The 27,965-nt window shown below is 38.7% G+C and overlaps 2 protein-coding genes across 4 annotated transcripts; one reads left to right on the forward strand and one right to left on the reverse strand.

The window, feature by feature from the left end:
• Window positions 1-376: 376 nt before the first annotated feature.
• serpinh1a (serpin peptidase inhibitor, clade H (heat shock protein 47), member 1a) lies at window positions 377-4,475 on the reverse strand. Its single transcript, XM_063895457.1, has 5 exons — window positions 4,299-4,475; window positions 2,715-3,321; window positions 2,536-2,634; window positions 1,482-1,714; window positions 377-1,385 (listed from the first exon to the last, which is right to left on the reverse strand). The coding sequence occupies exons 2-5, from the start codon at window positions 3,310-3,312 to the stop codon at window positions 1,083-1,085; spliced, it is 1,233 nt and encodes a 410-aa protein (XP_063751527.1). The 5' UTR covers window positions 3,313-3,321; window positions 4,299-4,475; the 3' UTR covers window positions 377-1,082.
• Window positions 4,476-7,444: 2,969 nt separating this feature from the next.
• On the forward strand, window positions 7,445-27,937 carry gdpd5a (glycerophosphodiester phosphodiesterase domain containing 5a). 3 transcript variants are annotated; one of them, XM_063894275.1, is made up of 17 exons: window positions 7,445-7,680; window positions 12,947-13,108; window positions 18,299-18,402; window positions 18,524-18,617; window positions 18,696-18,755; window positions 18,834-18,932; window positions 19,757-19,850; window positions 20,154-20,299; window positions 20,938-21,020; window positions 21,257-21,407; window positions 21,865-22,095; window positions 22,666-22,811; window positions 23,790-23,937; window positions 24,714-24,796; window positions 25,687-25,701; window positions 25,960-26,072; window positions 26,844-27,937. In XM_063894275.1, exons 2-17 carry the CDS (start codon window positions 12,992-12,994, stop codon window positions 26,933-26,935), a joined length of 1,776 nt encoding a protein of 591 aa, XP_063750345.1. In that variant the 5' UTR covers window positions 7,445-7,680; window positions 12,947-12,991; the 3' UTR covers window positions 26,936-27,937. The 3 variants fall into 3 exon arrangements, with proteins under 3 accessions (XP_063750345.1, XP_063750346.1, XP_063750348.1); XM_063894276.1 differs by having other exon boundaries at window positions 21,865-22,086; XM_063894278.1 differs by lacking the exon at window positions 25,687-25,701.
• The last annotated feature ends 28 nt before the right edge of the window (window positions 27,938-27,965 follow it).

Below are 27,965 nucleotides of genomic sequence, written 5' to 3' on the forward strand. Positions count from 1 at the left end.
CAATCACTCAGGTAGGATGTAGGTGGTGTGGTACTTAAAATGCTTTGCTCATTTGTGCAGCGGCCGAACCCAGCTGGATGTTCCTAAATATGTTGTTTTGTCTAAATATTTACAGTTCATTGATAAAGAGGCAATGTTTACTATGGCACCATTGCAATTCTATCACATTCCCTGCTGAAGTAAGGCTGCCCAGGGGGTCACACAACCCCCCTCTCTGGAATGTTCTCATGTTATTCAGCTGGATAATCCTACTGCAAGCAACAGCCCTGCCGGAGGCTAAACCGCTATTGTGAACATCAAGTCTTAACTTACACAAAGGAAAAATATCAACAGCAAATATCTTAAATAGGGATGACACCTCTTTTTTTCCTTTGGGTTATTTCTATACTTTTATTGCAAAAACTGGACATTTGTAACAGTGTACAACCATTCAAGTTTGAAATTGTCAAATAATTTGCACAAACATTGTTTTATAGATAAGACTTTAAATGTGTCACAATTTGGTTTGTTTTCAAGTGTAGATGAGTGCAGCCAGAGAAGATCAATAACTTTATAATAGCATTTAAACCTCTTGGTAAAAGATAAATATTGTAATGCTTTTGGTGGAAAGCAGTGCAAATTATGTCTGAAAAATGTTGAACATCCTTGGAGTTGACACAAAAAACAATGTGCTTTACAAACGTTTTGGATCACACTTCACCTCCCTACAAAAGTAAGATTATTGTACAGCTTTTACAAAAAATATTAAGACTGAAACCATTTTTGTGCTGGCACAATATCAATGCATTTACATTTTATGCAATAATCAGGAGGATTATATTGATGTAAGTGTTCAGTGCGTAATGTGGGCTGCCAATGCAAACAAAAACGGGACATAGTGATATGAAATACTTAACAACATAAAAAGGATAGGTGTGCAATAGGCTTTGCTCACTAAAACACAGGATGAAATGTTTGAACACATCTCTGTCATATCCATGTGTTGTGGAATGCTGTCGGCCTGTGATGTAAAGGAATGCTCTAGTGGGAAATAAAACATATATACAAAAAATACACACACTGCTCAGCTTTACTTTATATGGTTACAATTCATCTCTCATCTTGTCACCCTTTGGCCGGACCATCCTGCCGAGGAAGAGGATTGACTTTGTGCTCTCGTCCTTCACGAGGAAGATGAAAGGGTGATCAGCATAGAACAGTTTAGGGTCTTTCAGCTTGTCTGTGCCAAAAAGGCTCGTGTCCATTTTGTTTCCATCAGTGTCCCATTCCAGGGCTGAGGCGTGAAAAACACTGGACAAGTAGAGGTCCTTCTTCCCAGACATTTTGGACAAGTCAGCTTTGGTTTTGTTCACAGCTGCGGTTAGGCCCAACTCCCCGAGGTGTTTCTATAAATGGGAGCAGGAAGTTAGTGTGTAATTCAAATTGTACAAAACAGTCATTAAACCAACAGTTAAGGGATGTGTTCATCTGAAGTCTCTTACCTGCAGGTTGTGACTGACTTCCATGCTGACCTTGGGCAGAGACACAGCTACTGCTGTCTGCTTTAGCGCGCCCATCCACTTATCCAGCTGCTTCTTGGTCAGCAACTTCTCCAGCCTCTCCAGAGATTCCACATGGTGGGGCATAAGAAATACCACAGTGGACTTCTTATGAGCCAGAGGCATGCTCAGGATGTTTAACTTGTTTGTTTTGTCATCAAGGAAGCCATAGATACCTGTGGAAATAAATAAAATGTATTACACATATAAGCATTATCTGCTTGCAATAAAGTTTAGAAAATCCCTTAAACTTTGTGTAGACTTTTTTATGTTGCTAAATTGATCTTTTTTTGTTCATACGATCTCTGTTTCTTAGGTTTACTTTTTTGTTTTTGTTGTGTATAGACTGAAAGCAAGGTGGATTGTCACATGGGAATAGCTTGTCCACCTTAAATGTCATTCCACCTTAATCTTGAGCTGTTGTCGCTGCTAGCTCGGGGGCTAACAGAGCCCACTCACTTTAATCAGCAGATGGAAGGATGTAGCATTTATTCACAGACAATTACACTTCACATACTGCACTGCCACATCACTGCTGACTTCTCTTAACTTACTTCTAATTCCTTTACATTTGTTTGGTGTTTTATTGGGTTTCTCCTAGCCTATCTTGTAATTTGACTTAAAGATTGTAGACAGGGGCAGCTATCCTGGCCGAAGTACATGTGTGTCCACCAACACCTCTTTAGCTGACTAATTAACAATCTATATCTTGTTGTTTGATCCATACAAAACCTTCATTAGCTTTTTGTCAGGAAAACTAGCGCAATGCTAACTTCCAACCAAAATAACACAGGACTCACTGGCTCCTTAACTAAAGCAAGGAAAATCTAACACACTGCTCAGTATTACCCCGCTATATCTTTACATATAAAATATTTTTTTGCTGCTCTGATGTTGTATTGAGAACCTTTGAGCATATTTCCCCAAATATCATATGCATAATACTGTATATCACAATTGTTGTTTCTGAACATGTATTTGGACTGTCGTAACCTACCTGTGCGGTGCATCATCTGTAATGAAACAGTGTAGCCACGGGATACCATAAATCCTCTGTTGTCCACCATCTTATGATGAAACTGCTCATTCCAATGAGCTGTGAAAATAAAAAATCATTGAATTTTAGAAGATTTTAGTAAATAGTACTGCCCATCGACCGGTTTAATGAAGACTCACGTTTGAAAAACATAGCATTGATGATAATCGCCCCATCAGCCTTCTCCACATCCTTGGTGACTTCGGACAGTTTGCCGTCAGTAGACTTGGACGCCCACTCGTTTATAGAGTTCACAGCGCTCTTCTTATCTCTGAAGTTTATCTTGGAGTGGTCACAGTTATAGTGCTTTTGGCTGCTCTTGACAAACTCATCCACAAAGGTGACAGAGCTGGGTCCATAGACACGGTTGCTAATCTTCCAGGTGACATTACGGGTTTTGGTGTCACTGACCTCATTCAGGAGCTCTGCCAGACCGGAGTGCAGTTGATCATCTTTAACTTTAGCCGCATTCAGAATGTTTTTCACCTGAGAGGCAGTAGAGGCTTTGCCCCCAAGAGCAACCAGACCCAAAGAGGAGGCCACCACAACAGGGGAAATCAGGATGTTTTCTATATCCTTTTCCTTAGCCATGTTTTGGTAGAGACTGAAGGCAAACTTTGCGCTGTTGTCAGCCAGGATGGTGGCGTGGTTACTCAGGACTTTTTTTGGTGAAGCCGAGGTAGCAGCTGAAGCTGAAGTGGCCAGCAGGACCAGGGCGATCAGGTTTTTCACCCACATGCTGTAATGCTAAAAAAAGTTAATGAAAAGATATAAAGACAAATATTATTAATCTACTCATTTATGGAGAGAGACAAACTCTTATGTTGGCTCTTCTACTTTCACAGATCTTGTTTAACCAAATTAAGAGCCATTGTGTGTCATCTCGAAGGCATTTTTTAAGGATAATAGCAGGGCAAGTTCAGTTAAGCCTTGACATTAAAAACATCTCAAACCTCAAGGCCAGACCTGCAAAACAGCCACGTAGGCAGCTGCAGGATGTAGCTCAGAAATAAATGCGGCCAGCTACGAGTTCTTCATGTTTTGGCAACACACAAGATTTAAGATTTCAAAAATAATCTCTAGAAGAAAGAGTCTGTTTGACTCTGATCAGCTACCCACGATGTGGACAAAGTGACCACATGCTGACACACACTCAACCAATGCCAGGGTTAGGGTGAGGGTTACAGATGTGCTTACTTCAATGTGTATGAAAGAGATCAATGGCAAACGGCTAACAGTTAAAGAGATTCTTGTCTGCATGAGTTAATAAACAGCAACTTTAGTAGTTATGAGTAATTAAAAGTAACAATCAGTGTTGGAAGAAAACAGAACAGAAACAGGAACAGAAAAATCAAGGATGAATAGATTCATTAACTGCTGATGATATTATCTGAATAGCATGTTATTGGTGTTTTAAAAACCATACTATGTTTCTTCAAATGAAAATGCATTTGTTTTTTACGTCATTTTCTGCATGCTCTTCAGCCACCTCCCTAAGTGTCTGACCTCTTGTGCATGTCTATTTGTAAGCAACATACTTTCACGTTTTGTAAATTTTTTAAACAATTTGCAAGAACCACACAGCTTAGGACTGCAATAGATTTTTTTGACTCCTTATCCCAGATCTGACTTAGTGGCCTCTTCTCACATTCCTGGGCATTTCGCACAAGTTGAACACTACACTGCTTTCCCTCCCCCAATTACTTCCAGAACTTTTATCTTACCTTACTGGGCTCTTTTAACAGTTCAGCAGGTTGTCCTCAAGCTGCCCCCCACTAATCTGCTGTATGTGAGGTTAATGTACTGTATATGACAATCTAAAATAGAATTGTAAGACACAATTGCAGGAATTGCTCTGCCCAGATCCCAGAGCATTAAAATCTCTGCTCAGGAATCTTCCCTCCGCCCATAGTAGTGAGAGAGAAAAGAATCCTCCCCCCATGGTCCTAAAGCCTGAAGTTGTTGGAGCCACCCACCCGTCAGTGACATGTATGAAACTACCCTGTATTACTCACTGATTATGGTTGTAACCAACCATATGACCTGATTATGGTTGTATACAACCATAATCAGGTCATCTTGAGTTTTCCCTAAAGATATAAAACACTTTCATCACTGTTTATTCCTCCAATAAAAAAATGTATATATAATTAATTATCACTAAGAAAAACTATTTCCACTTAATCTAGTCCCAAAAATCCTCATACATGACTAGGAACGTTTATTAATAATGAAATAGTAAGTATAAACACATTTATTATAATAGCTGGTAAACAATACATGTGTACAAATCCATACTCCATATTCAGTTTTTAATAAACAAAAAAAAAGATGCAATCCATTATACATCAGTACAGCCTGATAGCTATGTATAGATAGATGTGGGAAGGGATTTGCCAACCGAACACCCTGGTTGCATTTTTTCCCATGAATACTTCCTGCTCTTCTTCCTGATGTTATTAGATGTTATGATTATCCTCCCCCTGGTGTGTGTGTGTGTGTGTGTGTGTGTGTGTGTGTGTGTGTGTGTGTGTGTGTGTGTGTGTGTGTGTGTGTGTGTGTGTGTGTGTGTGTGTGTGTGTGTGTGTGTGTGTGTGTGTGTGTGTGTGTGTTTGTGGAAAGGGATCAGGCAGCAGGAAGTTCCTGAAGAAGCGGATGCATGTCCCCTCTAACACCTGTTACATTAAGTCAGTTTTATTTTTATATACACATCACCGATTACCCATTTGCTCCACGGGTTCAGCAGTCTGTATAGAATACGACACCCTCTGTTACAAAAAGCATATTGAATTGAATTACAAGAGAGAAGACCTGCTATCCTCTTCCTGAACTCTTTTAGACAATATTTTGATAAAATACAAACACAAGTGGTGCACAACTTCTACAAATCTGTACATCATTACTGGTAGGGTTACAGTTCACAGAGGCTTCCCTCCACTATCAGATCACAGTGATCCTATGTCTATCTGAAAAGGGCAAACACTAACTGTGAAGCCTCAGACCCAAAAAAAATGCAACAAAGCACATATTGTTGCATTTTTTGCATTCTTTTTGCAATATTATAGCTAGTTAAGTGTAGTACCTTTTCGTTGTGATTCGAAAATCACAAAAAAAACTACAAAACCAAGATTCATAGATGATTTCCACTTGATCACAAGGGGCAGCAGAACCATGCGCCCTCTGCTGGTTAAAACATGTAAATACTAACTGTTGGCTGTGAGTGTCAGTTCCCTTTCTGACCACGAGAGGTCCACATAGAGCTAACATTAGAAACACTTTTTTACTATTGTTCAGGAGGATTCTGGTACTGTCACTGCCACCTTTATCATCAGCATCATACTTTACACGTACTTTTACAAGACAGACATTATTTCAGTTGTAAAGTGGTCGTTTGACTTATAGCACACATTTAAACATAGGAAGAACTTCTGGAATTAGGTTCTATTGCTATTCCTCTCCTGACATGTTTCCACATGTCCACTGCTGACATTTGTCTTTTGACTGCCGCTGCTAAATTGTTTCGGATTAAAGGGACGTGACGTAATTATCTCAGGCCAAGGGTTAATCTCTGACTGCTGGGCCTGGAATAGATCTGTTACAAGACGTGACTCGTTGCTCTGAATCTTCTCTCTACATGTGTTGGTAATAGATGGCTCCTGTGTCGTGTCAAGTGAGCTACAAACACAACAAAACAACGACATCTCAATAGTGGCAGCAAAAGGAGAGACGAGCAGATCACTCATAGAATGTAGAGATCACTGATCACTGATTTTATCCAATTAGGATTTGGAACAATGAGACTTGATGTTGAGAGTATTTTCTGATCACCTATAGGCTCAAGGAAACTTTACAATTCCACGAAGCCCGGCCAGTATACTCCGACTCTTTCTCTAATGCAGTTCTTCTTGGTGCATTCCAGGAAACATTTCCTAGAGATGCATGGTGAGGTTTCAGTACATTGTTTCTCTGTTATCACTCTTAGATTTCGCCCGATTTAAAATACCTGTTTTCTCTCTCTTTCAAAACACCTATAAACACTTTGCAGAGTATTGATCTATATTGAGCCAATTATTTGTGAGAATTCACTGAGTGGATATGTTTTGCAGTGAAATAAATCAATAGTGAATTGAATAATGTATACAGCTGAATGAAATTATACAAAATAAACAATAAAGTACTCTTTAGAAAGGATTTATTCTATGCATTAAAAGTTATGGTGTCAGTAATAATTAGCAAACAAGTAATATAAGTCATTAATGGGAACAAATGGCAGGTTAGTGAAGCAATGGAGATGAGTGTATACATGCTCATAATTCTAAGTCCAGATCCTAAAGTATATTATGATACTTTAACTTTTGTGCTTTTATCTAAGTAACTATTTGAATTTAACAGAGTATTTCTACAATGTGGTATTTTTACTTTTACTCAAGTACAGGATCTGAGTAGGACTTCCTTATAATCAGAATGGTAAATCTTTTATTAAACCTAGATTAATAAAAATAAAAAGTAGCAGTCTTATCAAGGGATAAGGGTTCTGACTTTAATTTCAGAACTAAAAACCAATCACATTTGGTCAGAACTCAATATTTTTGTTCTTATGTTGCCCTATTGTAATTTTACATATGAAATAATTTGTCTGGAAGAGACATTAAAAAGTACTTAAGCGAATTATAAATCAACGTTCTTACTCCAGGCCCAGCAGTAGTATTTCTGCTCAGGTGCATTTACCTGTGCACTGATATCATGCACACTGTAAGAAGTGTCCTTCTCTGAGCCCTGTGCTCGGTGTTAAAGTTGATTATATGCAGTATTATTTGCAGTGTGCCGCACAGCTCCACCCACAGTGTCGGAGGATTACGGCTCTGTTGCAGTGAAATTGAGAGGTGTGTGTGTATGTGTGTCCAAGGACAAACTCTGTGAGAGTTTTAAAATCCTGCAGTTTCTCGATGTGCACCGCCGACCTGCCTCATGCAGCCGCAGAAAGTCTCTCTGAAGACCTGCATGCATCCTTAAAGTCCAACTGTGAGGGAGACATGATGTCCACCATGGAAATAACTGAGTAACCGAGAGCTTCAACACTGTCCGGGATAAAAGGCTATCGTGGAGGTAAGGCAGGCTGCGTGTTGTGCGCACTTTATCGGATTATCTCCATTTAATCTGAACGGCTGTCACTGTGATCAGTGCTCTGTGCTCACTGGCAGCTGTAAAAGTTCTAAAGCATGTATTATCTTTTAAATAAATTGCATAGCTGTCATTTACAGTGGGGACTCGGGAGACGTGTCCGAAACACCTATGTGATTGTGTCACATCATTTTTAAAAATGGAATAAAGGAACTTTGCTCCAAGAAATGTTAAGTAACACATGCCCAAAGCTTTAGAAAACACAGTTTAGTTTGTTTGCACAATAAGAAAAGACAAAATACTATATAGATTAAATGAATGTTCAACATCATCAATTAAACACAATATCCTTCCGTGTTTCTCATCATAAAATGACCAAAAAGCATGCATGTTGTGATTGGTCACTTTGTACATTCCTTGACAATGTTCCTTGTTTTTTTCCTAATCTTGGTCAAATTGATCTCTAACATTGCATTGCCTTAAAGTGTATTTGAAGACCATTTCAAAATCTACACCTATGTCGCCACTACTTCATAACACAAAGTGACGGATTGATCAAGTGCGAAACCCATGTGCTCTTATCGCTAATTTCAGCAGCATTAGGGTCATTTTATTATTATTCATTGTGATCGGGACCAAACTGACCATCAGTCCCCATGTGTTCTCCTGCAGTATTGACAGTTTACTAAGTACAGTGTACGTTACACTGGTACAGAAAAATAAGGAAGGTCAATGTTTGGAAGTACACAACAGTAAGAAATGGTTTAATTTGGGCCGGATTGTTTTCATCAGTGGTTGGAGTGGTAGTCAGACCTCTACTTAAGTAGAATTACCAATATATCAATGTCAAATTACAGCATTCAAAATGTATTGTCAGAATAATGTACTTAAAGTACTCATCCTGCTGTAAAAGTCCTTCATTTGAGAAATATTATTATATATGGAATGACATTATGAGATTGTTTATGTTGTTGCATCAGGTAAAGGTTTACTTTTTTTTAACATTGTATAGGATACACAACGGTTTCATGTTTACGGTAGGACTATCTTTCATACATTTTGTAATATATTTGACATTTCCTACAGTTTGTAACAGTTGTTCTTCTGGTTTAAGTCTTCAGTGATGCATAATGTTAAACGTCTGTCATGTGTTTTTTTGTTTTTTTACTAATGATGTCCAGTAAAAATGCTTTATTACTCTTTGAAATGTTGTGATGTAGAAGTATATGTATAGTATGTCAGTGTATAACTAGCATAAAGTGATCTTATTTGAGTACCAGAATGTCAAATTGTACTTAAGTACAGTACTTGAGTAAATGTACTCAGTTGCTTTCCATTACTGGTTTGCATCCGACTCCATGTCCCATCTTGGATGCAACTTCTGGCATGGTAAACATTGATCATTTTTGGTTAATTACTGAAACTATGATGTAATCCATTTGTACTGCAAATATCCAGTTGTCAAGTCTTTGATAAGCCAATGAACCAAGCTTTAATATGTGTCTTTATGTGCTTTTAAATGTGGTTAGCAGTGATGACATACTGCAGTGGAATTTTTACCTTGGATTTTGATATATTGCAGAAAATAAGATCTTAGGCAAACACATGTTAATGATACTTAAACATTTTGCTCAGCAAGATAATCTCAACATATTAACAACACCTTATGGTTTTTGAGGCTTAAACGCAATTGCCAGAAAAAAACAAAGTACATCACAGTCACATGGCTGCGTGTCACCACCGTTTATGTTTGTTGATGATGTTTAGTGTTCTCATTTAGTCAGTTAGCAACTGCAGGATACTTACTGATGTTGAAATCTCATTAAGATTGACCACACATCTTATTCCAAGTATCTAGCTTAAACATGTACAAAAAAACCTTGACTTTGCGTAAAACTGGAAGTGTTAAAATGCTAACTAATTTCTGGGTTGTAGGGCTCATTCCTGCACCAGTATATAGGCATCTCAGTCAGTGGTTGGGTCCCTGCTAGGCCACCTGCTGCATCATCCATTAGAATGAACCATTTGTAATAAAACTAAGGTAGAAATTGCTGATGATGTGCAGGGCAGGACGACTGACACACGATTTAACCAACAGAAGCTTGTGTCGAGTATATGGACACAGGTTAGCACAAGGCTCTGGAAAACATCAGTATTTACTGACATAAACCTTTGTTTCCAGTCTGTGGGCCCTCACACGCCTCATGATTAATCAGCTAGTGGCACTAATGGAAACTCTATTTTTGGATTAATCCACACAAAGATTAAGGACACTTTTAATGCATGGATATATAAATTTCATGAAGGAGTGAAAGATGGAAGCCTGGAATGAGGCGACCGTGACCGAGATAAAAGCCTTATAAGAGACTCGTTTGTCAGAGGCTCTGTGGCAATTGGTTGGCTGAGACTTGGTGGATTATTGTATTATCATTGAATGAGAACATACATCTTACTCAATGACAGCTATGAAACAGTAAGGTTCCTGCAGCCTTGGAGGTGTGTTCAAAGTCTCCCGGTAGTTCCTAGGCATCAGGATCATGAGAGAGAACTGATCCCAGGCCAGCTCCAAGAGCTTTGTTGTAAATTGAGTTAACCTGGCTGAGGTGCAAGTTCAAGAAAGTACATTTCCTATGCTTGTCTCCACAAAACAAAGGTGCCTCCTAAAAATGAAGATGGTCAGTTGTTCCTTTCTGCCTATCTCAATGATTCCTATCATGAAAAGGATATTCTAATTAAATATCTATTAAGTCTAAAGTTTGATTACATACACACACACACACACACACACACACACACACACACACACACACACATACATACATACCGTATATGTATTTACTTATATTGTGCAATGTATATTATATGTGTACAATACCATTATTAATGCATATTTTAATTAGGTAAATGCATGTTAATCGAAACACACGTGTGAGGTCTAAAGTTTGTTGAGTTGTCTGTGTCACAGTGTTTTCACTGTAAAATTAATCTGTGTTAAATACATTCCATCAAAGACTTGCTGCACACATTTTTGTGTTCCGCTAATTGTTGATGAAAGTGCTAGATCCAGGAATATTGTGTGTGTCGGAAAACTCGAATGGTGCTACAAATGGTATTTACCTTGTTAGCATGATAGCATTTAGCTCTAAGCTCTGCTACGCCTCAGTGCAGCATCACAGAGCTGCTTCATGGCTGTAGAATCAGGTCTTTTTTCTCTATGGATCTGCTTGTGAATCAAGAGTTTCTTTCACTATTTGCCTTGAGCCTTGTGGAACAGTGCAAGCCAGAAACACAACTAGCTTGGTCGCCCTGTCATGGTGCAATTTCGCAACTGCTGAAGGACAAGCGATAAGTACAAAGGGGTAGTTTGTTGTTGATGAGGACTGTTGACCCGGAAACCCACATTTATCTCCCTCTATCTGACCAGAACAGAGGAGCCCACAGGAACAAATGGTTCTGTTAGAGTGACAATGCCACACACGGCCCTCATCTCGTCATATGTGCTGTACCAAAGCAGTGGCCTCATTAAAGTGACTGAGTACAACTAACCTCATACTGATGGGTATGTGTATGTATTTGGTTTGAGATGGATTAAAGTTAAAAAATTGAGACAAAGTCATTAGAATTATCGAAACTCAAGGAACAAAACCCCAAAGCATGATTTAAGCAAAGGCAGGTGCAAACAAAAAAGTAATTAACAGCAAAAAGTAGAGCAAAACTAAGGTTTAGGACTAGGCAAAATCTGAGAAAAAACATGCAAAGGTGAGCACATATACTGTCAGACTAATATACAGAAAATGCTGGAAAGTTTAGACAAGTGGCACAAAGACAATCTGGTCAGTGTCTGATTGGTTTATATACATGTACAGGGAAGCTGATTAGGGAATGTAGAGCAGGTGAGGGGAGATGACTTGCAGGTTAAGAGAATGTACTGACGAGAGAGCAGGCAAATGGGAGTGGCCAGGTCTGAATGCAGAAGAATCAAATCAAGCAAACTATTAAAATAAAAATGAATAGAACAATTTACTACCATTACAACGATTCATCCTCTAGGGACCATGAATGTCTGTACACTTTCTTTTAAATCCACCCAATATTCATTGAGCTATTAAGGTCTGAATTAAGTTGAGGAATGTCACCATGCTGCTAAAAGAAACTAAAAATATATATCATTATTTGTAATTCATCATTATCTTTAACTGTCACTCACCCAGGGCATTACAGTTTTATATTTGAACAGAAAGGCCCCCCAGGCCACATGCTTTGTCCAGTGTATGTTACATGTGCTACCATCATGCATTGTATACAAGCTTCTAAATACATAAATGGGTTTAAAATGCAACAAGGATTCCAAAAAAAAGAGACATGGCACAGACCTTCAAGAAAATGTGCTTATATATGAACTTTTATTTACTGTTGTTGGAAAAATTCCTTCCCTGTGAGTTTTGATGTTGTGAATGGACTGGTTAAAGCTGGAAGAAACTTGTTCTACTTGGGATGAATTAAGTTGTTTGAATGCTGAAAGACATTTTTACCTGCCACCAAGGCAACAAGCTTTTCTCTGAGGCAGCAGGGAGTATGAGAGCAACACACTGACTTCATCTCACTCTTTCCCTCTCACCGATGATCTTCTTGTTAAAGGATCAACACATAGAATCGGAGGATGGAACCCTCTTTATTAGTCACATACAAGCACACAGCAGAGCACACACAGTGAAATTAGTCCTCTGCATTTAACTCATCCTAGTACTAGGAGCAGTGGGCAGCTATCGTAAAGCGCCCGGGGAGCAATGGGGAGGGGGGATTGGAGGTGTCCGGTGCCTTGCTCAAGGGCACCACAGCAGGGCCTAGGAGGTGAACTGGGACCTCTCCAAGTAGCAGTCCACTTTCCATATTTCAAGTCTGTTCGGGGACTTGAACCGGCGACCCTACGATTCCCAGTCCCCTACTTACTCCCAGTCCCCTACTTACTGAGCCACTGCTGGACCTGGAAAGAAGCTGCCTACCTTAAGATTGACTGTAAAGCATATACCATATCATTATGTCTGTCCCTGATGTGACTCACTATGAAATAGTTTGTTGAGTGTCTCCTAGGTGTTGTAACTCTAAACAAGGCCCAGGACTGTCAACATATCAATTTTGTTTTGTGAAAAACACCTGAGCAACATGACGTGACACTGTTTGTTGATGGAATATATAATTGTATGTATGAAAAGCGAGTTTATTTTCTGAAAGTGTGTTGTGTTTTCTACAGGGTTCCCAGTCCTGTGTGGGATGTTAAGAGACTGGCTGCAGGAGCATGGTGAAACACCAACCATTACAGGTCTATGAGAAGCAGCTCTTTGTGTCCTTCGTCACTGGGATATATGGTTGCCGCTGGAAACGCTACCAGCGTTCCCAAGAAGACAGCTCAAGGGTAAGACTGAATTTTGACCCATGAGTCTGTATATCATACATTTATTTATATGACTTGTTTGGTATATAAAACATAGCAGGAGTTATTTTACTGCCACAACGTCATTGTAATACTTTGATACTACTTTTATTATTATTGTATGTAGTTGCAGATGGGTTGTCACATTTGATTTATGATGGTTACTAGACATTTTTAAATACTTGTGCTACAATTTAGGGACCTTTTTTGATACCTTACTTTGAGCATGATTGTCTTTATTAGCCTTTTAATTGAACAAAGGAAGCTAAAGGTGTTAAACTTTAAACATCACATTGGTAGCAGCTTGCCCCACCCCCCAAACTCTAACCCAGGCTCCACCAAGTCAGTTCAAGCCTTACTTAAGTCATGAAATAAACAAACATCCAAACTGCTTATTACACTTCAACTGTAGTAATTGTTGTGAAGAACAATGGTTATTATGGTAATCATAGGTGCTTAAGCCATAGTATTTACAGTGGATGTGCTAAATATTGGGGCTGCTTTACATCTCGGTCAACAGACCTCTGGAGAGTTGCAGCAGAAGTGTATGTCTCTGCATGAGTAATGATGTGTTTCAATCCATGTTCCTCTGTATCTACATGTGCGGATTCGAGTGCATAATTGAGTCCCGATGCAATGTATGATGATAACCCTGAAGGTGCAATCATAACAGTCAACAAGTTGTGTGGAATGCTGGCCTACGGTTGCGCCAAAGAACACAACATTACACTAATGAAAGTTATACTTGTGTGTTTTTTAACTATTTACTAAAAACACATACCACTGTTGTTGAAAAAGAAGCCACCGTTCACTCATGCAAACGATAACAATGCTAGCTACACAGCTAGCTAATGGCAGCGACCGTCACTTCCTATGAGGGCATGGCATCAGTTAGCCATTTGAGACAATACTACACAATTGAAATCACACACTGCGCATGTTTTACCGGTGCACCACATACAGCGTACGAAGGGAAGTATCCAAATTGACTCGCAGCATAAAATGTAAAATTAGGTATTGTAGGTCAAAATGAGACGAACAAACAAAAAAAGATTGTGAACACATCATGTATAATTGATTGTATGATACAAGCTTGATACCAGTCTTAACAGGTATCGTTCTCTTAATTTATATTAATCACATCCCTTTTGTGTGCCAGAGAGTACATTGGGTAAAGTGTGTATGGCCTATAGCCTACTGTATTAGTGTGGACCAGGGCAACATAGAGGCTGCTAATGAGACAACACAATCCTGCTGACTGCACTGAAACCTGATCGAACCTCAGGAATAAATGAACTGTTTTCCTTTTTGTTGTTCTGCAGGACAGAAAGTGGGTCAGGGTTCGTACGAAAACAAAAAATGACACAACAGTAACTCAAAGTGCAGTTCCAGTCACTTTAGTATGGCATTGAATGCTCAATTACATTTTCCAGTCTTTTTCTTGAGTAGCACATCTTGTATTGTACAACGCTCTATAGACACATCATACAAAAAAAAAAAAAAAAAACACATCGGGCACGGCTTGAAAAGAAAAGCCAATGGTTTATGTAAGGTCTTTCTTTGAGAGTTCATTAAGATGTTGGGCAGTATCCAAGAGCATTTTTGTATCAAAATCAAATCATTTATTTTAAACCCCCTTAATCTGATAATATTCTAGACATTCTTTTTGTAGAGTATACATCCAATACATGTTGAGCTTCATTAATTAGAGATTCACTTTAGTAAATCTTTGGATACTTTAGAAATGAGAGTATTTAGAATAGAGGCGACAGAAGTATTTTTTGTTTTTGAATTCCTAAGTGACTCTTAGAGCAGGCCATAGTAACTGGGGGAAAAGATCCCTCACAATAAGGCAAGTAACAGAAACAGTATGGATGTGTAAACCAGGGCACACACCCAGCTTTGTGCTGGGCAGCTACAGACACTGCTGCTGGATGTCTGCTTTATCACAAGGGCCAGGGCTCTGCAGTAAATCTGTCCATTAACTGAATGTGTGAGGCTGGCACTGATGATTTGCTGACCAGGAGGAAAAATGCAAGCACACAGCTGCCTCCCCCCCCCCCCCCACTGTCTCTATTTTAAAAGCCTTCTGTGGTCACACAGTGCTAGCACATAAGCAGAGAGCTTAGCAACACGTGCAGTGATGTGTGACTGTATTATTAAGCGCAGTCCTTTTTGAATAGTTACTACTTGTCTTGTACATCATCGGGGACTCTTCACTAATCATCTTACTCAGTCAGTGAGTGTAATGGAAACATTTCACTAAGACATTGTGGCCCAAATGAGCATTACACAGTTATGTTCTATACAGTATAGAGTGGTGACATACTGTATGTATGATGTGTGGGCCGACTCAGAGGTTAGCATTGCAAGAAGAATTATTGAACTACTGTAACACCTTTGTTCAAACATCTCCATACAAACATTATTTTGAAGTGTAAATGCAATCGTCAGAAGTCAAAAGCTAACTAACTACATCACATTGCTGGGCATCTCCACCGGTAAGCCAAAGCCAGGCTTGTGTTCAGTTTTATGGCATTAAGTAGTCTCGTTTGGAAACTTGTTAGCAACCACTGTGATTATGACACATAGCAGCTTCAGACATTCACGATTGAGGTATTTACTTACATTTGAAGTCATAGTGCAAATCAAGAAAAATCTCCAAAGCTTGTGGTGACCAAAGACCTTATTCCAGGCATCTGGTCAAAATCAGGTCCAAAGAAAATAGGGAAGCAAAACTGGTCAAATTCTAACCCATTTGGGGTTGTAGGCCTTATTCCTGCACCACTCAGTCATACTTAAAATGAAATTTTAAGTATAATAATAATAAAAAGGATTGTTTTGCTTCTGCTACGATATATCCATTTTAATATATAGCAACGGTATTACATTTAACATTGAAATGTACCATATCCACACTTAATATTTGCATACCTGCATACTGCATTAGAGGTAGAGGGAAGAAGGAGGGGTAGTGAAATCATCATAGAGATCAGGATTTATGAGCACTGTCAGAGGATGTGCACCAACAGTTCTAATTGGAGAAATAGGGAGACCTTTGAAGGCCTTGTGGCACATTTAGAAACACACAGCTCCCTGACGATGACAAATCATGCACCATGAGAGCGTCCTGCTACAGCTTGAAAACTATGATATCGATATAACTACCAGACTTTGAATGAATGGATGAAATGTTGTAAATGTGTTTAGTAGAAAACACTACAAGGTTTCAAGGTTTCGAATAACCCTCAAACATCTTTACTCACACTGTAGGAGCTTGGTCCTTAAGGGATTTGATGGTAGTTCCTTAGAGGTTTCATCTCATCATTACTTTATTCACAAAGGAGGGATTGCTTGACATGTTAGTCTAGACCTTTCTCTGACCTTACCTGTGACCATGCCACAAACTTGAATCCTAATCTTCCAAACCATTTGTTGCCTATACATAGCATAGAATTTAAAAAAAGACTGACGTTGCTAACAATTCCATCAAATCTGGTAAATCCATTTAAATCAGGTAGCTGCTTTTTTTTTTTTGCTCCATCTAAACTCAACTGCTTGATTACTGCAGCTATTTACTCATTAACTGTAAACACCAATTACCTTAATTATCCCCCAACGTCTTACATAAGCCGTAGGAAACCTTAAGTCCAGGCACGATGCGCTGAAAAGCTGTTCAATGCTCAACAGGATCTGTTGACTGGCCTATCATACTCTACACCTCCCCTCACTTGGCTTTAGCTCGTAATCATGTTAACTACTGGAGGGAAGAGTCCTTGAGTGCAGCATGGGCTCTCCTTTGTACCTTTGTCACACATGTCAAGCCAGAGCACTGTGCAGGGGGTTGAAAACCTGGTAATGAGAAAAAACATGTATAAGTTATTCTTATACATGAGTAATTACAGAAGTGTTGTTATGATTATTTCTTAGAAACAGGAATTACAGGAAGTCATCATAAGCTGATGGCTTTGAGAAAATAATAGATGTGGGAATAATAACTCCAGGGATAACTGCAGTCATTTATGAACAGAGGGCTCAACCAACATAATCTTAAAGGAGCCCTATTATGTCATTTGGATTTTCCCTATCCTGTAGTGTGTTATTTAGGTTTTTGTGCATGTAAGTGGTCTTCAAAGGCTAAAATCCGTGAGTTCCCTCGAAAGGGAGTTTCTCTCCCCCACACTCCCTCTCCCCTTGACAGAAACTCCTCTATTGGACTCACGCTTCTATTGGCTAGCACTCTGACACACAGCACGTGATAGGCTAAAGGGCGGGTCATCTCTAAGCGGTTGCTCAATAACAACAGAGCCGGCCATCTAACCAATCAGAGCACACTGGGCTCTGTTTTCAGACAGAGGGTGATATGAGGTGCTGCAGCACAGGCAGTATGAGAAAAATAAAGAGCTTTTTGAACATTAAAGCATGGAAACATGTCACAGCAGAGGCACAAAAGACGTCCCCTTTAAACCAAGACAACATCCAAGTGAGTATCTGATAGAAAAGTGATCTCATGCAAGTGCCTGCAAAGACATCATGATCACATATCATTTTATACGTCACCAAAAATCTTCAATACAATACACTACATGTTTTTTGTTTTAAATGTAAGAGGTAGAGAAATTCACTTCTTAACTTACTTCATTTTAAAGTTCCAAGTAGTATTATTCTTAGTGTTGCTGTCACAACGCAACCAGATGTCTTCCTGTTTTGTCGTTCTTTATCTTTGTATCAACTGATGTTGTAAAAAGAGTGCCCGCTCAATGATGGTTTGGAGTCTATTCATCAAGGGGTTATCTGTCCAATCTTTAACATGTTTTAACTTGTTTTTATCACTCCATCTACAGAGCTTTTTTTCTTTTGTTAGGTAGAGTTTCCACTACGAGAAGTTATTAAAGTGTTTAGAAAGCATCTTTTAGCATTCATTAGGAATTTAAATCCAATCTTCTGTCCCCTTTAGCTCAGATTTTACTCTCCAACAAGCACTGAAGAATCTGTCTCTTTTCCAGCAAAATGCTCCACTATGTTCACCAGCTAACTTTGTCTGTTGGTTGTTAGTTCCTGGGAGAGTAGCTTTGAACACACTCGTGATATTCCTACGTATATAGAATTTGTGAATCAGTGTCAGTAGACAATTGCAAAAGGTAATCTGTTGCTTCTGTTTTTCTTTTACAGTGGGAGTGTACATGGTTCATCATCTTGTGCAGTTCTTTCCTACTGGTTCTCTTTTGGGCTTACTTCTGGTTGGTGGCTCAAAATGATTTCAATGAGTTCAACTGGTGAGTCAATTATCCCGATATGTGATAAGAATATTTGATGGCTGAATAGTAATAGTCAAGGCAAACTTCTCCTTTAAGTTTAACCATCAGCATTAACCAGACATACCTTCCCTGTTCACAGGTCAGTATACAATCGCTCTGGAGCCTGGAGCGATGAGACCATCCCCATCCTCGCACCCACCACTGTGGGATTCAGCTACATCACATTCTTAATGGTAACACTTTTCTTTAACCGGCTAGATGTTCGCAAACATGCTAATTACATAACTAACTAAATATGTCTTCTTTTTCAGATCTTAGCACTTTTCCATATATCCTTGGGCCAGCAGCTCAACCTTTACTGGGTTCACAAGGTGCTGTGATTTACAATTGCATATTTTTTCTCTGGATTGGCTCCTAACACACTTATATAATAATGCATTTCTCCACAGATTGGAGTCTTGGCGACGTTGTTCACCACTATTTCTGGTGTTGTCTCTGTTGATGACATATGGGGAGATGAGTGGGACATCCTGCTCGTATCACTGCAGGTTGGTCTACAATTTGAATTATATGAATCTACAATAAACATACAGCATCGCTCCAAAAATGTGTGCCCACACTCAAAAAACATGGTCATGCATGACCCAGACTCAAACCAGACCTGTTTGTTATTTGCAAGCTGTGACCAATGCACAACAACAAATGCCACTGGTAGAGACAGACTCAATCAGCACCGTTCTCCCAGCTGATTGCTATTACTATTTAAGGTTAATTTATAAATTGTCAAAACACAAGTCTGAGTCGTCCCTAATGTAACGTCCTCTCCCCTGTGCCTGGCAATGATGCATATAATCTAGCCTTGCCAAGAAAGTTGTTGAAATCCATCCATATTTTCTGTTATTCTTGTCTTGCTGATTGAAGCAACACTGATAATTATCACTAAAATGTCTACTAGTGTCACAATGACGGATGACAAACACCACTTGTTTAGAAAGATTTTGCTGTTTTTGGCATCTAGCATGTAGATGACTTCTAACTTTAGCATTGCTAATTTGCTATCATCTGCGAGTCTGATCTCTGACGCACACAGCATCACCCATCATGATCAGCTTCGCTGTCTGATCCCATCTGGGTCTGCTCAGATCGTTTAGGGTACAACACATAATGCAAAACAGAGACTGGACCCACAATTTTAGCATGGGACCCAGGCCCCACCGACTTTATAAACTGTTGACACCAACCTATTAAGTTCCCTTGTTGGGTATTGAGTCTTAGGGATCGGTGGACATATGAGAACTTCTCCTCTGTTGTTCTCTCTAATAATAAATTCCCACCAATTAACGCCAGTGTTCTATATTTGTGTTCTTACCAGTCAACAGCACCTTTCCTGCACATTGGAGCCCTTGCAACAGTCACAGCTATCAGCTGGTTGGTGGCTGGATATGTGGTCCGCAGAGAAAGATCCAGTAAGTCCACTCTGTATCACACAGGCACACACAGATTGAAATGTCTTTGGCATATGAATAGTTGTCAGGAATGAAGAATATCATTTTTATGACAAAAACGTTATATTATAGCTTTCCACACTATTACAAGGTTCTATCAAGTAAAATTATTTCATATTTCTAAAAAAGATCTTCACCCACTGGTACCCTTAACAGATTACTCTTGGGGTGCTCTCACCAACATTGACAAAGCATAATATTTCTTGTCTTAATGAGTAGTTGAGATACGCTGAAGATAAAAAGCCCCTTACACCTTCCTCTTAGATTTTCAGGTGATGGTGTTGCTGATCTACGCCATCATCCTTCTGGCTGTCTATTTGGCACCACTCACATTCAGCTGCCCCTGCATCATGGACCGTCACACACTCCGACCTCGGCCAGACATCATTGGTCGACGGGGAGCTCCTATGGTGAGTTCATTGTTCTGTGTGAACGTGTCACCTTCAGATGTTGTTTACATGATCTGCTGATGGATCAGTGGCTCTGTTTTTATTTTATTTTTATTACTTACTCTATTTTCTGCAAGTGTTTTTGGATATTTGTGTTTTCCTTTATTTGCAATGTTTTTGAAACTGCTGAGCATTTCTCCTAATGGAAATGTTTTGGGCCATTGTAATGTGTTTGCCACATCACATAAGCTATTCCCTTCCAGGCGATTGCATTTATGCTTCAACAATTCCAAAACCATAAACATATTTGCCATCTTATTTTATGCAATATCTTTTCGATTATCTCATTGCTTTCTGTCAAGGGTGCCCTTGCAATGCTAATGTCTAGGTTGACCTGCAAAAATACATGACTGCGCAACTCTATTTGTTGTTTCAATGAGTCTCTGCTGGTGTGCTAAAGCAGAAGATTTATTGCTTTTATCGGAAAAAGAAAGAAAATAGACCTGGTGTGCAGTGTGTAAATATGCATGGTAAAGAACACGACACTACATTCTTTTTTCGTTCAAAAGACATGTTTTTTAGATGTGTCTTTGTATCCCGTCCTCTTGATGTGTGTTTTCAACACTCAATGACTAACAATAGTCCCCCCTTTGCTCTAGCTGGCCCCAGAAAACACCATCTTGTCCTTTAACCGAGCTCTGCAGAATGGAGCCAGCTCCCTGGAGGCAGACGTCAGTATCAGGTTATTAATTACACTTAAACTATTACATTTTAATCATGGATTATTAATTTTATGAATTTAGAGTGCTCTGAAGTTTCACAGTTTAGAAATAGAAGCATTTACATTTAATGAGATAGATGCTAAATATTGCTATTTAAAAATATAAATACTGAGCTGCAGATTTGGTTGTTAGGAACGGATTAGAATAAATACTTACTTTTAGTTCTAAAATGATTCCTGACCATTACACCTTCCAGTGTAGACGGTGTTCCTTTCCTGATGCGGGACCGCACGTTGAGACGCACCACAGACGTTGGGAAGGTCTTTCCAGCCCGGCAGTATGAGGATGCCTCTTTCTTTAACTGGACAGAGATTCGCTCTCTAAACGCAGGCCAGTGGTTTCTGAAGGTACTGAAAACCATTTTTTGTTATCTCACATTCATTATATCAATTAGATATCAATAACCCTACGATATTCCCCGTATTCTGTTACTACAAAGAAGTTATTCAGGGATTAAAAAGTTAAAGTTTGAATGGAGTTCTAGAAGAATTATGCAATTTTATGTAGGAAAATAACTTTTTTGAATTGTTCAACTGTAGTTGGTGGTCCAAGGAATTTAACATGTAGTAAAGCGTTCAACACGTTTGAAGTGTTATATTAATAAATATGTTTTTGTCACTTTCTTTGACTTTCTGGTTTAGAAGACAAACAGGAAGATATAAAGACAACAAGTCTAAATCTAATCTTAATCTAAAGCATTAAGATAAACCAAGCATGTACCAAACATTTCATATGCTAACTGTCTACAGATAAAATAGTAGGTCGCATCTATGTGCCTGACTCTATTCTGTCCTCTGCTCCCAGAGCGACCCCTACTGGACCGCAGAGACCCTGACTGCCAGGGACCGCATCAGGATAGCCAACCAGACGGTTTGCAGTCTGGTGGAAATGTTGCGCCTGGCAGCCAGGGCCAACAGTTCTGCTCTGCTCGACATTCACAGGCCTCTACCAGAGCATCCGCGCCACCGCAGCTGGTTCATGGACACGCTGTGGGCCGTGCAGAAAGCTGGGATTTCCCCCAAGAGGGTGAGGACTGTAGGTCCCTTCATAATAATCCTTTCATTACTAAAACGTGCTGCTTGTATTAACCCCAGTAAACAACAACTGTCACACTGAAAAAGGGAAATATTGACTTTAATTAAATGTTTTATGTCAACAGAGTTCACATAACAGGTTAGTTGAAAGCAAGGTTAGGTTTGACTTAATTGAATTGCTTTCACCCAACCTAATACAGTTATGGGATATTTGTTGACATAATCATTTTAATTAAAGTCAATGTTCAGTGTTTTCAGTGCACTGATAATATATACGTTCCTTTAGTTGTAATGATTTGTATAGTGCTTTCAGAACCGAAAGCCCCAAATAAATATATTTTCCAATGAAGGGTGAGGGCTAGGGTTAGGGTTAGGCTGGAAGCCCAAAGGAATATATTGTCAACTAAGTAACCATCAAAAAATAATAGGTGGAAAGATGTCATAAAGTTATTATCAAATTAAGATGTTATATTCTACAGGTAGTGCCTTTTTCTGTAAAAGTGTTACATCTCTTGATAGCAGTGCATTCTGCCTGACCCGGGTCTGTACATGTCAAATGTGTTTGCGCCAGGTGACGTGGACCCCCGACACGGACAGGGGGAGGGTACGTGGGCTGCCGCAGAGTGCAAATGAGAAGCTGTCACTGGAAGAGATACGGCAGAGGGGAATAACAAGCCTCACCCTGCACTACAGCAAGGCCAGCCACAGAGACATACAGTAAGAGCCAGCATCTACTGCTTTGGTAAAAGGAAAATGCTCTGGAAAAAACTGAAATAAGAGGGAGTCTTGTCTGTTGCTTCAATCACTATAAAAAAAAAGAGATACAACAACAAGTCAAGGAATAATCTGGTGCCTTTTTTCTTTCTTTTTTTTCTCGAGAAAACTAAACTTTACTATTCTACATCCTTTTATATTTTGTGTGTCTTCCATTTTCCCTTGCAACTAAATTTTCTTGGCTCTGTCCCATTGACTTGATTAAGGACGTAAATAAATATGGTAACTAAATCAAGATAAATGTCATACTAAGCATAAGAAATGTTGTGTTAAAGAGAAGTCCCGCCCTTTTAAAGCATAATCTGTTTCCAGATTTCCTGTTTTGGTTTATTTTTGCGTGAGGGAAGAAGTGGTAGGAAGCTTTTAGTCTTCTCTAGAATATATAGGCTCAGCATTAAGTGTTTGTAAGTCAACCTACAGTTTCCACTTAAGCATATGTTGTTGGAGATTGTTGAATGAAAATATATGTAACATTTCCTTTTCCCAAGTGAGCTCCATTACTTCAAAAAGTGAAAAGAGCCAAACTTGTTGACAAATGTTGGTAGGAAATAAAACCAAACCATAATCAGAATCAGGTGTATTGCCAAGACTACACATACATAATAATGGTGGATGCAAAATACACTAAGACAAAGTAAATTGTAAAAAATAGGCAAATAAAGAACTATTTAAAAGCTATTTTAGAAGCTATTTTACAATTAAAGGAAATATTAATATGCAGAAAATATATGAAAAGGTAAGTTAGAAAAATGAGTTGCTGTAAACAGTATAATATGTGAAGTATTTCCAACTTTATGGGTTAAGAGCTGTGCAGGGTTCACAGTTATTTAAATGAGAAAGGGCTCTACTCATTTCTATTAGAGGACATACAAATCTGAGGATTGTTTTTTTCATTTTTGACATTTATTTTCCTTTCCCCAGGGAGTATCTGGCCAATAATGTGAGTGTGACTGTGTATGCAGTGAACGCACCCTGGCTCTACTCCGTCCTGTGGTGTAGTGGGGTGCCTTCTGTGTCCTCTGATGCCCCACAAGTCCTTCGAAAGGTGCCTTACCCCATCTGGCTCATGGTAAACAGCTCTGCTCTCTGCTCTCTGTCTCTCATCTGACACCACACTCACACACACACACACACACACACACACACACACACACACACACACACACACACACACACACACACACACACACACACACACACACACACACACACACACACACACATACAAAGTCATACAGCGAGAAGAGAGGACAGCAGGAGAGAGGACAGAGACTGACGAGGGCCAAGTGAGACTCGAAGGGCGAGGACGCAGAGAGATATGAGGGCTCAGCGTGGCGTTAGGGAACAACAAGACCCTGGGAAAGAGTCTGAGACAAGGGCACAGATCAGAGATAGAATGCAGCTGCAGTTTGTGCTGACTAGCAGCGGTGTACTTTTACTCAAGTACTGCCCTTATTACTACATTTATTTAGTACCTTTTCTTACTTACAAGTTTGCTGAACAGTTTTGATAACACTTTAATGCATCAATAATTATAATCAAAACATATCATATATATTATTCTGAAATGGACCAATGATCACTTTTACTTTTGGTACTTTAAGTAGATTTTGATGCCAATACATTTGTACTTTTACTGGAGTAACATTTTGAATGCAGGACTTTTACTTGTAACAGAGTATCCCTACTCTCTGGTACTTCTACTTTTACTGAAATACAAGATCTGTGTACTTTTCCCACCTCTGCTGACTAGACCGTGTGTTGTGTAACTTCAGGAGACATGCATGTTAATGTTGACCTCCAGTGGCGTTGACTGAAAACTGCTCTTCTTTTTTTTTCTTGCAGAGTCGGAGCGCTTACCGCTTCATCTGGATCACGTCAGATCTGGTGTCCATCGCCTTAGTCATAGGGATTTTCTGTTTTCAGAAGTGAGTAATTATTTTGTGATCATGTGGAATGTCTCAGATGTATATTAACACACACACACACACACACACACATCGCCCAATATATGAACTAATACATTTCTCACACTGGGCTTCACAGTTTGCACAGATCAACCAAATATGAATGATGTTATACAAAATAATAAATTGAAACATCAAAATGACAAAAATTATAATGTGAATGCACAAAAACAAATTCATATAATATGTGAATGCATATTAAGTAAATAAAACAAATGTATAATATAATATCCTTTTTCTTGATTCCTTATGACAGGGTCTTTATGGTCGCAAAATTATATAATGATAGAAAGAAAATAGGGAGTAAAAATGTTCAGGATTTTTTTTCTAATCTTTGCCTAGTTCTTTTTAATTACTGGCAAATTCTATCTCTTTTGGGCAGTTAAAAAGGATTTGAATTAAATAAATACCAAATCTAATTATTTGGTTAAACCAGACATGTGCAACCCAGTCGCAAGGATAACATATTTTTAATTTTGAGGGCTCACATGCCCAAAAGGTTTTCACACAAATGATCTAGTCTATTTGTGAAAGAAAAACATGTTTTGTTCTAAAGTCCTGTAGAAATACAGTAAATGATCTCACTGTTATCAGGAGCAGCACCAGTGTGAATTCATGAAGAGTGACTGCACTGTGTGTGCACCAGCCTGTGATCTGATTGGACATGAGCTCAGCTTCTACACTAACTCTTCATTTTATTCTCTCTTCTTTTTCCTTGTCTCAATGTCTCCATGTGTGTCCTCCGTGCTATAACCTCTCTTTGTCCTCTCTTTCTCTTCTCCTTTAACATTTGTCCTGTGCTCTGCCTGATCTGCATGCAACCTTGCTCCTGCCCCCTCGGCGTCTGTCAGCTATCATATGATCAGGTACCTGCTGCCTCTGCCTTGGCCTTTCTCTCGGCCTCCTCTGTCCCTCTTGTGTGTTTCCTGACAAACACCTCAAGGCCGACTCCTTCCTCTCGTTCTCTCTACTTGTCTGGCTCTTGTTTATGAAAGGACATTCCATTTATTTTTTATATAATGTTATATGTATCCCAGTCTAGACCAGAAGTAATACACGTTATGGTTTTAATAGCACACTCATTTCCTCCATGTAATGCTGTTTATGTGTGTGTGCTGTACCAGGTGGAGGATGAGCGGGATGCAGAACTATAACCCGGAACAGATAGTGCTCAGCGCTGTGGCCAATCGGTCTAATCGGGACGTTAACATCATGAAGGAAAAGCTCATATTCTCAGGTGCACATTTGATTACATTCAAACCTAAAACAGTCTGATGAGTGATCAAATTAGGCTTATTTAAATAGCCCAGATATACAGTAGTCAGACATAATCAGGCACTCTGAGTCCATAGACTAATATATGATACAATTTATAATAATAAGCATTAATATCTGATTAGTACTAATGCATCACTTTATAAATTGAAGTACAATATTCACATTTTTAGTTTAACATTCTTATGTTTGTATTGACATTTTATTCTGACTTAATTTGATTCTTTATTCATTTATATATATATATTATATATATATATATATATATATATATATATATAATATATTACATTTTATGTTCTTATGATGTTATACAGATCTTTATTTTATTTTATATTTTTTGAATGCACACTCTTACTTTAACTTTTCATGTTTGTGTAAATATTTTTTTACATGTTTTATGTATTCATATTTTATTCTAAAATGGAGCACTAAGGTAAAGATATTCTGTTACTGGTTCTGATTAAAAGGCCATGCCCAAAAGCAAAATTGAGCTTTTAATAAGCCAAAATTGTTAGTATAGTACTGTAGTACTTAATAGGCTTGTTTGAAGTGTTTATAATTGCTATGTTCAGAATGCAGTGGAAACAGGTGGGTTTTCATTCCCTCCTGATGTCAATGGGGAGCTCGTTCCACCATTTTGAAGAAAGGAGAGAAAACGGTTACGTTGCATTGAATGTGTTTATTGAAGACAAAGTAGCACCATTCATCTTTTCTCTGTCATCTCTTTCAGAACTCAACAATGGGCTGAGCAGCACAGAGGACATTTCTCTGTTTCCTGAGAATGGTTATGCCATATACTCTCATGGAAGCCTCAGCGACTGAGCACTCTGCTACAGCTGTGGATGTTGATAACAGAGCTTTACTCACGGATATGGATAACCATTCAAGACAGAATGGATATCCATTCATGTTTAAAATATGGACAATTAAGGTTAACACACATGCTTATGTGCAAGTTATGTGTAATATATGTATGTATTTAATTTGATTGTGAGTTTTTACCTTAATATACTGACAGGTCGTTGCAGCATTTCTCAAGTTGCTCTAAGAAATGTTTTTCTTACTGTTTTTCTTATTAATGGGAGCACAAAGGTTTTAGAAAGTATTCACTTGAAACACAATCTGTGTCATTGGTTAAAAGTGGTCAGCAGACCCATCACTGTTTTTTCCTGCTGATGCAGTTAACCATTTGAAATAACATCATGTCACATTTTAATGTAGAATCCTGTCATCTGTCATTCAACAACATTCCCAACTAATATTTGTGGGTTGATTGAAAAAAGTGAAAACATACGTTCAGTGTGTTTGCTTGAATGAGCGTCTCAAAAGTTACATTTGAGCTCATAAAGGCTAAATGTTGTATTGATCCACATTACGTTCCTCTCTGTTGTTTTGTATTTGAGGAACTTGACCCTGTAGTGCTCTGTATTATACACTGATGTAAATATGATGTTTTTTTATGGTTTGGACATTAACAGTGTATTTTCTGTTTTCATGTGTAATCATTATTACTGTAATATGTACTTCCTGGAATTCCAATTAGTAGTTTTGGGGGGTTTGAGAGAATACTGCAGAATATTTTCTAACCTTTTTTCTTCTGCCTCTTCTCTGTCATGCCATGATTGGTTTACTGTGTAGTCTGTTATCTATAACAACTTTCACATGGCTGCCTTTTCGTTGAATTAATGTATTGGTGGAAGACTGTAGAATATTTGTAGTGTTTTTTAAATTTCAAGTTACAACTACAGCTTTAGTGGCAGACATGTTGACTGTACAATAAAGTTGTCTTTTCTTCTTTAAAAAAATGTGATGTGGTTTTGTGTGTGTGTTTGATTTGAAATAAAATGGGCTA

Source organism: Eleginops maclovinus, chromosome 11 (assembly GCF_036324505.1).
Source record: "Eleginops maclovinus isolate JMC-PN-2008 ecotype Puerto Natales chromosome 11, JC_Emac_rtc_rv5, whole genome shotgun sequence".
Taxonomy (NCBI): domain Eukaryota; kingdom Metazoa; phylum Chordata; class Actinopteri; order Perciformes; family Eleginopidae; genus Eleginops; species Eleginops maclovinus.

Bases quoted from the DNA above. Each gene is read 5' to 3' on its own strand.
- gdpd5a (XM_063894275.1), top strand. From the start codon at position 12,992: ATGGTGAAACACCAACCATTACAGGTCTATGAGAAGCAGCTCTTTGTG. The intron at 19,851-20,153 runs GTAAGTCCACTC...CCTTCCTCTTAG, and splicing joins GGTCCGCAGAGAAAGATCCA to ATTTTCAGGTGATGGTGTTG. The intron at 22,096-22,665 runs GTAGGTCCCTTC...TGTTTGCGCCAG, and splicing joins CCCCCAAGAGGGTGAGGACT to GTGACGTGGACCCCCGACAC.
- serpinh1a (XM_063895457.1), bottom strand. From the start codon at position 3,312: ATGTGGGTGAAAAACCTGATCGCCCTGGTCCTGCTGGCCACTTCAGCT. The intron at 1,715-2,535 runs GTAGGTTACGAC...TTATTTCCACAG, and splicing joins ACAGATGATGCACCGCACAG to GTATCTATGGCTTCCTTGAT. The intron at 1,386-1,481 runs GTAAGAGACTTC...TCCCATTTATAG, and splicing joins AAGTCAGTCACAACCTGCAG to AAACACCTCGGGGAGTTGGG.